This window comes from Hippichthys cyanospilos, chromosome 21 (assembly GCF_059441005.1).
Source record: "Hippichthys cyanospilos isolate Australia breed blue-spotted pipefish chromosome 21, RoL_Hcya_1.0, whole genome shotgun sequence".
Taxonomy (NCBI): domain Eukaryota; kingdom Metazoa; phylum Chordata; class Actinopteri; order Syngnathiformes; family Syngnathidae; genus Hippichthys; species Hippichthys cyanospilos.
Window position 1 is genome coordinate 11838497 of NC_142389.1, and position 11504 is coordinate 11850000.

At 37.9% G+C, this 11504-nt stretch overlaps 2 protein-coding genes across 3 annotated transcripts in view; one reads left to right on the forward strand and one right to left on the reverse strand.

Moving 5' to 3' along the window:
* Window positions 1-11504, forward strand: part of kcng2 (potassium voltage-gated channel, subfamily G, member 2) — a 44883-nt gene that overhangs the window by 32444 nt on the left and 935 nt on the right. Inside the window, exons 3-4 of one of the 2 annotated variants that reach the window (XM_088404422.1) lie at window positions 10172-10711; window positions 10792-11504. The exon at window positions 10792-11504 is cut by the window's right edge and continues 935 nt beyond it. In XM_088404422.1, coding sequence (XP_088260548.1) covers window positions 10172-10711; window positions 10792-10899 — 648 coding nt within the window. In that variant the 3' untranslated portion in view covers window positions 10900-11504. Of the gene's footprint in view, window positions 1-10171 lie in introns of both variants that reach the window. The other variant, XM_088404421.1, reaches the window with a different exon arrangement.
* slc66a2 (solute carrier family 66 member 2) overlaps window positions 10777-11504 on the reverse strand; it is a 41321-nt gene continuing 40593 nt past the window's right edge. Inside the window, exons 6-7 of the transcript XR_015863940.1 lie at window positions 10904-11009; window positions 10777-10804 (exon numbers count right to left, since the gene is read on the reverse strand). The gene's annotated coding sequence lies outside the window, so the exon portion shown is untranslated. The remainder of the gene's footprint in view (window positions 10805-10903; window positions 11010-11504) is intronic.

Here is an 11504-nt window from a genome sequence, read left to right on the forward strand (position 1 = left end):
GCAACCTAAGAGCCCGGTAATTGTACCGGTCTCGCCTATGTGGTCAGGAGCAACCTCCCCTCCGACCCTGTCACCCCAGGTTCGCTCGCCCATGGTGTGCGATTGCGGAGACCTTAATGATGGGGATACCCATGGGGATTCGGAGGAGGACGTTGTGGATGATGATGACCTGGCTCCCCCCACTGATGCCTCTCCTCGAGCCGACTCGCCCCTGCTATCTCTGCATGCTGCATTGCATGTATCCACATTGGCTATGATGACTGACTTTTCGCAGTCATCCAACACTGGGGTTGAGGATCTGCTCGACGAGATTAGGCGGGAACATCAGTTGGACTACGACTTCTGAGGGTTCTCCGGGATGGCCATGCCAAGGCTGCCTGGTACTGAATCCAAGGAGGGGGTGTCATGTGATGAGGGCAATGGCGACACATAGTGGTGAACGCAGGTAGTGCAGCGATGTGATGGAATAATGCGCCATGTTGATGTAACATTGAGCCAAATTGATGTAAAATTATCATGTAAATTATTGGCTTAAGATACCAGTCAGAATTGACCTCGACTGGAATAAAACAAATAAATGAATATAATATAAATATATTATAAATAAATATATCATAAACAGCAGACACCAAATCATCTCTGAAGACAACCAACATTAAAGAAGTCCATGAAGTCAACTCACAATGTAGACACATTGTGAGGCCATAAGATCAAAGCAAGCTTTTAGCAATAAGTCATGCTCAATATTACTCTGTAACTGCCATTGGAAAAAGTGTCAATTGATCACAAATGTTAAGACCTATGTTCATGTTTATTCTGTAAATGTGCACATATGATATGTTATTGCCTTTTTTAGCCTGATTTGAAATATGCAACTTGTTATTACCATTTTAAACTGTATCTTTGATCAAGATACAGCTGAATCATATCGGAATGTTCGTGTGTTCAAGTGGAAAGTTACTAAACGGCCAGCACAGACACTGAGCTGCCAGGTCAGCATACCAAAAGAGGAACAAATGCCCATGTATGCTTATTCTTGGTGGAAAGGCTGCTGCCTGGCCTTGAGTTGATATTAGTCATGTCCGATCGTTCGATTAAAAGTGCTCAAAGTGTCACAGTGACACTTTCACTTCCTCCATTTAAGGCTAAGATCGTTCATTAAGGCTAAGATCGTTCAAAGTCCTCCATTTAAGGTTAAGATCGTTCAAAGTATGTTCCATTACGCGTACATCGAGTCATGGGATTGAGGTCCTATAAAAAGGCCAACACCCAAGACTCGTAGCTTCCTTTTTGCCTTTGCCTGCCAAAAGCGTGAGGATCCTCTCCAGGCTTCGGGTGTAAACCACCAAGTCGGAGTAGGACTCTGTCACTCTCAGAATTGGACACTTTTTAAATTCTTGCGACGTTGTTAGCCTTCGGAGGATTTCAAGCAGCAAACCGGTAAGGAAGTCATTCTAAATTCTAAATCCATCCGATAGCCCAACTAATAATGTCATTAATTCGCAATGTAGGAGGATTGAAACTGATCACTTTGATCCTCTTTCAAAATTGGTATTAGACTTTTTAGAAACTTTCCACTCCTTTCATTATGTTTTAAAATCTTTATTTCATTATACTTGTTTTTGTGCATGGTTTTTCATAGCCTTGGACGAAGTTTTATCTTAATCATTTATTAGCTGAAAGACAAAATGTATTGAATGTGTTTTTGTGTATTATGTATTAAGAGGGCATGGTAGGCCCAGCCATGTACTTTTTGATACTGTGAATAATTATTCGCTTTGCTTTCGCTAAATAAATACTTCAAAATTTCATTCTTTATTCTATCTCTGTCATTTTTATAGACCAAAATTAGAGAACCTCCTAGTCTTTTGTAAGTGAAATAATTATATTGCCTTTACATCGGCAGTGCCATTCTTGATTAAAGTTTAGTTACTCAGAGTTGGTTGAAGTTAAAACAAACGTACCCGAGTGGTCGTATAAGACTGCTAAACCCTATTCTGGTCTTAACAAGTGCAAATGATCTTTTAGAGTGAGGAGCAGCCATATATAATTTGCGTAATTTTTCTACCTTCTCGTCTCAACGGTTACTCGACGAGTCGGCGGATTAAAGTAAGATGGGTAGGCGCTTAAAAACTTAAAGGCTGTGAGCACCAGAACGTATCCTCCTCGACACCGGCTTACGCAGATGTCCGTCGCCTGGCGATACAGCGTTAGAGCTGTGCTGGACTAACGGGACGTCTTAACCCTTTAATTGGAGAGTCGGTCAGGACTGTTAGTTGTCCTCAGATAGCTGACAGGACTGCGGTAAGAGCAGATCAGTCAGGAGCCAAGGACAATGCGCAGCACTTAGCCTGTCTGACTCTTCTAACGGCCAGTATGTTTTTGCAAGGACGTTTTCCTCTCTTATTTTGAACACAAAATATTTTAGAGTTCCCTATCAACTCAGCGGATGAATGTGGGATCAATTAATTTCACCAGAAATGTTGCAATCTTCATCTTCTACCCGTCTGTGCTTCCAACCTTTTTATGTAAATCCCCTTGCTCGTTTTGCAACCACTTCAAAAGCACCCCCGCTCCCAAATCCCTAAACCGCAACAATATATCATCACTAGATTGGCAAATGTCAGAATTCTGTCATCCGCGCAAAATATGCGACACATTCGTCATTTCCACTGACAGTGACATTCATCCTCAAAAATGAAAAGTGCCATCGATCACGAACTGACGCGATGTGTGCTTTTTTTGTGTAGTTAAAACTACATAGCGGGATCAGTTTTGTGGGGGTTTTGATAACAGCTGACAATTTCATTTCTCATGACTATGTGAATCTCAAGTCACAAGTTATGACAAAGCACTACTTTTTATCAAAATAAACTTCTCAAATCATATCAATAGTTCCCTGGCACCAAAATGTCATAAGTTGTGGCAATGCACTATTTTGTCTAGATGAAGTTCCTCAACTTATGTCAATGCAGTTCTCTGAAAGCATAATTCAAGATTATGTCGCAGGTATTCATTTTTTCTTCATCGTAATGGTCTTACATTCTTGTTAACAACTTTATTCCTCAATACATTTGACATCTTTACGCTAGTTGACAATGACAATAACATAATTTATTTTTTTCATCATAATGGTCTTACATTTTTTTTACAGTCTTTTTTGCTTTAAATAACATAATTCCAAAGGGTCCACGCACATCTTTTCGACCTACAGTATGTCACAATCATTTGAAATTGTAGAACACGTAATAACTCAAGCTAGCACAGCAAGTTAATGAAACTGTTTTCAGTCTTTTGATAACATTTTGCTAACAATTCATTTAAATTTTCAGTACATTTTACACAAATCTTTACACCTTAAGGTACAGATATACGCTGAAAGTACTGCTATGCAAGTTGAAAATGAAGTTTAAAGAGAATTAGCCAACAATCCAAGCCGAAAATAGCGTAACATATTCCCCCTCATCGTCTACTTAACTTTGACCAAAAATAACATGGAAAAATTCCAATATTGTATCAGACTAGTGCTTAGCATGTCTGCTTTTAGCGTTATCTAAAATTCTGCCCTAACCATAAAGAAAACAAACGCTAGAAAATAGATGGATGGCAAGTATCGGTATACTGTAGTACAGAATAAATCCAGCTAGCTGGTGTTATGTTCAGGGACATCCTGTTAGAATGAGGATGCGAGACTTGCAGACTGGTGTTGCATGGATTTCCTTTGTACCACTCATACCTTCAAATCTTGATCCCATTTGGTCTAAACAGCACTTGAGGCCACATTTAAGCTAATTGACATCTGGCAAGAACACTTACATGTTTTTGTTTTTCCACCACCTCACTTCAGCAGAGTTGCCCTAAATCCATAGCTAACAAATCCAATCTTGTCAAAGATTTCTCTTCAAAGAAAGGAAGCACTAAAGAATATTGAGTGGGAATTCCTGCGGGGATGTGAGGGAACAGTTGTGTCACCAGCTAATCAAATATGGCGCTTTTTGTCTTACAGAAGCCACTTTTGCTACACTCCAATCAGTCAAAATGCACTTTTAAGGCCAAGAATCACTAGATTGAATTCAAAATCAACAGCAAACTTCACCAAGATAAAATATTTTAATTTGTTCATATTAAGGCTTTTTCATTACCACTTTTTTCAAACACCATTAATATTTTTGATAGATAACCTCTAGACGCAGAAAAAAACAATAATTTTAATGACAAACCTATTGTTTATATCACAGTATGGGTTTAAGAACAAGGGTGGCTCGTGGCGCAGTGAATAGCTCGTCCGCCTCACAGTTCAAAGGTCCTGGTTCAAATCCACCTGACTCCTTCCTGTGTGGAGTTTGCATGTTCTCCCCGAGCCCACGTGGTTTCTCTCCAGGCTCTCCGGCTTCCTCCCACTCCCCAAAAACATGCACGTCAGGTGAATTGGACACACTAAATTGTCCTTAGGTGTGATTGGGCGCATGATTGGTCGTTCGTCTCTGTGTGCCCTGCGATTGGCTGGCAACCAGTTCAGGGTGTCCCCCGCCTACTGCCCGACGCCAGCTGAAATAGGCGCCAGCAAGCCTACTACCCCTGTGGGGATAAGCGGCTATAGAAAATGGATAGATGGGTTTGAGAACAAACGGTGCAGCAACTCATGAAGACTGACAATATGGCAATGAACCAATAGAATGGGACGATCCAAGGTCTTCTTTTTTTTTTTTTATACAAATTTTCGACCTCCATTGCTAAATTACTTTTTACTGCTGAAAATGTCTGAATAAGTGGACTATCTCTTCAACAATATAAGATGTGAAACCCCATAGACAGATGTCTATCCTGTCCCATAGACAATTTATGCAGTGAATATTTAAAATTAAACTGTGCAGAAACTCGTGAAGACAGACAATTTGGGTATGGGCAAATAGATTTGGACAACTTGGTAAAAAAAAAAAAAAATCTAATTTTTGTGCTTTTTTTGTCTTTTGAACACAGAAAAAATAGTGCAGGACAAATCGCAGGACAAGTCACTCATCAAAACAGTAAATTTGGTAGAAAATAGTATGAAAATGAGCCAACACCGCATCAATCTCCCTGATGTTGCTTCTTGGTTTTTAATTCTTTTTTTCACTTCCCCGTAAAAATTGTTGTTTCATCAAGTAGTCCTGTCCTATTGGCTCATACTGATATAGCAATTTTCTGTAAAAATACAAGAAATGTCAATATTGTGTTCTTGTAATTTCTAGTTCCTGAGTAAATAAGGCTTAAAATTAATTATAGGCATTATAACAACTTCCAGCTGAAAATGGCGGAATAAGTGGACTATCTCTTTAATGACATACAATACAAAACCCCATAGAAGTATGTTAGTAACGCTTTATGGAGTGCACGTTTGGAAACAAACTGTGCAGCGACTCATGTGGACAAACAATATGTGAGACAATATGGTGAAATTGGCGATACTTATTTTTTGTGCTATTTTCATTTACCGGTATTTATTTTTTTTGTACATAGAAAAACAATGTGGAGAACGCCGAGGTGGAAATCTTGTTTCTTTTTTTTTTTTCTCATAAATTTTTCAACTCCATAGCTCCGCGAACCCCTATTTTGAGAAAAATGCAAAACAAATATTACGCTTCAAAACAATACATTTGATAGAAAATTCTGTGAAAAATGAACCAACGCCACTTCACTGTCTTCTATATCATTCTTTCCCTACTTCCCTGTAAATTTTCCATTTTCACCCAGTGGTCCTGTCCTATTGGCCCAGATGATAGCAATTTTCCTTGAAAATGCTAGAAATTGTCAACATTATGTTCTTCTAATATCTAGTTCCTGATTGTCCAATGGCCACCATCGGGCCGTTGCGAGTCTCGATACCTGAAATAAATAAGGCTTAAAACGGACAAAATAACAACTTTTTGGGGGGGCTTTAAAGAGCTAAATAAATAAGTAAATATGTTGACTATCCCTTGAATATGAAGGATTTTACTAACAATTTTTTGCAGCCCATATTTGAAAAAACAAATGATAGAGGAAACTATGTAGCCGGACAACTACTTTGATTTTTGTTGTTGTTTTTTTTTTGTTGCTCTTTTGTTTGCTTGTTGTACATAGAAAAACATTGTGCCAAAAAACAAAGATGGAAGGTTTGTTTAGTTTTTTTTTTCTCAGAAATTTTTTTGGCCTTTATAAAAACTGTCGTCACACAGCTACATTGTCTTTGACATCGCTTCTTGGTTTTTCATCTTTCCACGCTCCCCTGCGAAGTTTGCATTTTCACCAGAATGTCCCTTCCTATTGGCCCATACGAATGCAACAATTTTTCTTCAACTGCGAAAAAAACCCATTCAATTTTAATTTTCTATTCCTGTTAGAAAAATTACCACTGTGATTCTCTACTACTCGTACATTTGTAGTTTGTATTATTAAGCACAAAGAGAAAAATCCATAAACAAAAACAATAAAAACATAGCTCGTCTTTGTTATTTTACAGGACCATACCATTTTTATTCTAGAAAGGGGGCAATTATGTAACATAACCAGATTAGTCCATTTTTAATTAATGGGAAGGGTGGAGCAGCATGACTCAAACAGCAAAAAAAGAAATAAAATCTGACGCCATTTGGATGTTAGAAGGTTGTGTTGACGCTTCAAAACACACATTTACAAGCACACACGCACGCAGATTCATTTTGGAGTGCGCTGATGCAAAGCAAACAGGGCCGCTAAATAAATGGAATAAATTGATGGAAAATTGGAGGTGAGGAGTCAACAGTTTCCACGCTTGTCTTGAGCTGTGATGAGGAACTCTTGACAGCAAGTTGAAAGCAGCACGAGTGCTGTGAGTGTCATGTTTGTTTTTGGACGTGATTATAATTTAAATAAAAAAGCTTTTGGTGACCACTTGCATCAAGATTATCATGCTGCAGTGCTTCAATAATGTGTTCGAGAATTTTTTTTTTTTTTTTTTTAAACAAGATAGCTCGGAACATTTTTATAATATTCATAAATAGTCCAACATTCATTTGAGATATATATATATATATATATATATATATATATATATATATATATATATATATATATATATATATATATATATATATATATATATATATATATATATATATATATATATATATATATATATATATATATATATATATATATATATACACATATACATACACAAGTCTAATCTGATGAAGAGGTTAGACTCGTCTGGTCTAGTGACTAGTCTAGTGGTGTATTCAATCAGATTAGTCTGCTAAATGATCTGAACCAGTCTCGTTTTGTGACTATAGAAACTAGTCTATTCCAAACTTGTTTAGTCTAGTGACTAGTACATTCAGGCGAGTCTGAGCAGTGTAGTTTTGTGACGAGTGTTGTCTAGTGTGAACTGCAACACACAAGTACAAACAAGTAGATCGAGGATCAAGTAGTCTAATCTAATGTTGTGAATAAACCAAACAAAGTAGTTTGACTAGTCTGGACAAACTAGTCTGGTTTAGTCTACACACTAGTTTTTTTTTTTTTATCCACTATTATAGACAAGTCTTGTCTAGCAAAAAGTCTAATTCAGTGACATTTTTTCAATCCAAGAAAACTATCAAAGTCTTGTGACTTGTCTATGCAATCTTGTATATATATATATATATATATATATATATATATATATATATATATATATATATATATATATATATATATATATATATATATATATATATAATAGTGTATCTTTCCAACTGCTTTTGGCAGTCATTGTTCTTTTTTTTTTTTAATGATTATTTTCTGCATGGATGAAATGCCGCCAGATTGAGTTATGGTAATTTTGCGTTTTAACATAAGAGCCTGGAGCCAAAACCTCAAGCGGAGCGCTTGGGGGACTGTGCTGATTGTTGTTTATTTCACGTTCTCAGTGGACATCAGCCACTCCTGCAAACAGAGTGGAATTAAATAATAATTGTAATTGGGGGCTTTAAAGTGAACACTTTCTTCATCCCAAGAAAGCAGCATCCATTTTTGTCACACAAATAGAAAAGAATACTTTTGAGCAAATGTTAAAGGAAATGTTATGGCTAATTTTTTTATTTTTTTTATTTTTATTTTTTTATTTAAATTGAGACATTCAATCCTAGGTATTTGACTCAATTCAATCCCAGATACATAATACAGGTATATCTATATACACATACATACATACGTACATATATATATATATATATATATATATATATATATATATATATATATATATATATATATATATATCCTTAAATTTTCATTTCCTTAAACTGTTTTGCTAAAGAGGGCTAGAAAAATGCATTATTATACTAAATGCATTAAGTACTCAAGTAATCAATTACTTTAAGTAATCTGGTACTAAAACAGTTGATTACATTAGGTATTAAGTACTAAAAAGCCAATTACTTTGGGTAAGTGCAACAGTACAGTACTTTTTAAAAAAAATTATTAAGTAACTAAGTACTAATTGATTGCTTGAGTATTTAAAGGTACTAATTAAGGTAGTAATTGAGTAGTCTATCCATACAGAACAAGCCATTTTTAGTCCCTTTTTTAGCTAAACACTTGAAAAAATTGTGAACAAACATATGCATATAAATGCCAGGAGTTTCATGTCTGGATTTAAAAAGAAAAAAAAAGTAAAAATCCATATTTGGGATGGAATGAGTTCATAAATCTCAAAGGTAAATGTGTAAAGATGAAAAGCAAACAGTTCTCATTTATGCTGTGCTCCAGGGCCAAGTGACTAAATGACCCAACAATGTCTTGTTGCAATTATACGCTGAAAAATTCATGAGCGCCGACAACTGATGACAGAAAGAGATTAGTTGAGTTTTTTCTTTTTTTTCAGCACACCTTTGATGGTGCGTGTCAATGCCATTTTGTTTTGTTTTCACATTTAATGAATGCTCATCACCTGCTCTGTTCATTAAAACAACAAAGCCACAAGACTCAAAGCGTTTTGGCTTTGGCAATTGCGACATCACTTTCATCTCAATACTTTGGAAGCATTCTTGAAAGTCTAAACACAAAAAGGCAGGTGCTTAAAACAAACACGCACTAAGACGAGGCAAAATTAAACAAACAAGCTAACAAATAACACATATGTCGCAGTCTTCTGATGCTAATATGGATATTTGAACATACTGTAAATAATGCTGCAGCACAAGTAGACAGTCAACATGATAACACTCACATGCATCTATTCTTTATCCTTTACAAGAACAACTTGGCTATGGTGTGTGCATTGCAGCTTTTTGAACATTTATTATGCTCATTTTTTTTACATTTGCACATATTTATTATATTGCTCCACCACACCAGAAGGCGTCACATAATTTATTATGATGAATAAACATTTTATATAAAACACTATAAAACATATAGAAACACTATTCATCTAATATTTAAAACATATGTTTTGTTTTTTGTTGTTTTACTAGGTGTGTATTTTTTCTCAGCCAGCTTTATGATGTGGATGATGTTTTATGGCCTGGAAGGGCTCTCAGGATCTTCTTTTTCAAGTTGGCACCTTTAGCCCATCCATGCACATTTTGGTATTTTCTGTCAGCTTTAAGATGTGGATTTTGCTTTATGACTTTCAGTTCATATCTGTGCAGTAGGCATCTCTTGCTGGGATAAGGGCTTTGCAGATCTTGATATTTTCTAACTCAGTTTTATGATGTGGATGATGCTTTATGACATGAAATGACTCAGTGCACAGTGCTGCATTTTCAAGTGGGCACTTTTTGTCAAGATAACAGCTTTGCACATCTTTGTATTTTTAGCTTTATGATGTGGGTGATGTTTTATGAACTAATATGGGTTTCAGTTTATATCTGTGCTTTTTCAAATAAGCACCTTTTCCACAAGGTAATAGTTTTGAATATCTTGGTGTGTATTCAGTCTGCTTTACGACGTGAACGATGCTTTATGACCAAGAATGACTTTCTGTTCACAGCTGTGGATTTTTTAACAGCTACTACCTTGACCTTGTAACGTGTTTGATACCATTAGAGTCTGAAGGTTTTTCCAAACATTACAAATCTCCCAAGATTAAACAAATTTATCAAACTGAAACGTTAAATACAACTGAACTTTGGCAGTGATTCTTCCGAATCGCTTACCTTCATGCCATCGTTGGTTTGCTCTGCAGGGGGAGTGCTCCCAGAGGTGCTTCAACATCTTCGTTCTGGAGACGGTGTGCGTAGCGTGGTTCTCCCTGGAGTTCGTGCTTCGCTTCATCCAAACCCAGAGCAAGTGCATGTTCCTGCGCACACCACTCAACGTCATCGACGTGGTGGCCCTGTTGCCCTACTACATCACACTCATCGTCGACTCGCTGTCGGTGGGCGGGAAGCCGGCCGGCTCCGGGAACAACTACCTGGAGAAAGTGGGCCTCGTCTTGCGAGTCCTGCGAGCCCTGCGGATCTTCTACGTCATGAGGCTGGCTCGCCATTCGCTGGGCCTGCAGACACTTGGCCTGACGGTGCGAAGGTGCACACGGGAGTTCGGGTTGCTGCTGCTCTTCCTGTGCGTGGCCATGGCGCTCTTCTCCCCACTGGTGTTCCTCGCCGAAAGTGAGTTCGGCGCCAAACAGGAGTTCACCAGCATCCCCGGCAGCTATTGGTGGGCGGTCATCTCCATGACAACGGTGGGCTACGGTGACATGGTGCCCAGGAGCATCCCTGGCCAGGTGGTGGCGCTCAGCAGCATCCTGAGCGGGATCCTGCTCATGGCCTTCCCCGTCACGTCCATTTTTCACACCTTCTCCAGGTCGTACGTGGAACTGAAAGAGGAGCAGAACCGAGCGCTGAGGCAGAAGCCGGACTCGCAGGACAGTACCAAGTCGCAGAACAGCGAGGACTCGCAGGAGACAGATAGTTACCGCGGCGCCGCTGAGGCCGCCATCTCGGCCGTGCAGAGAAGGAAGTCCATGGCTCTGCACAGGGAGCGGATCCAGTCTTAACGGGTTGAAACTTGAGCTGGAGTTTCTGCTTGGACCAAGTGAAATACTACTTTTACAGGAGATTACAAATGAAATTCTGCCATAAAGACTTTTTAAGATTGGGTTTAGACGACAATCGGTACAAAGTGGAGCCTTTTTTCTTTTTTACCGATCTTACACATTACACACGCATTTCTAAACACTATTTGATATGATTGTGAGCCACTGTAACACGGAATAATAACAATGTACAGAACTTAATAATTCAACTGAAAGTATTAATAAATGTTAAAACCCTTTTAGTCCTGAAGCATCAAACTCCAGTCCACGATGGCCTATATCCTGTATGTTTTTCAAGTCTTTCTTTGCAAATACAGCAGATTCAATTGATCAGGCCCATTATGAAGCTCCTGCTAATCGTTTGAATTGACTTGGAAAACATGCAGGACACAGGCTATCATGGACTGGAGTTCAGGACTAAGAGGGTTATAGATAAGTAGTACCTACATTTTGAAAACTGTTAAAAAAAACTCGTTCAATG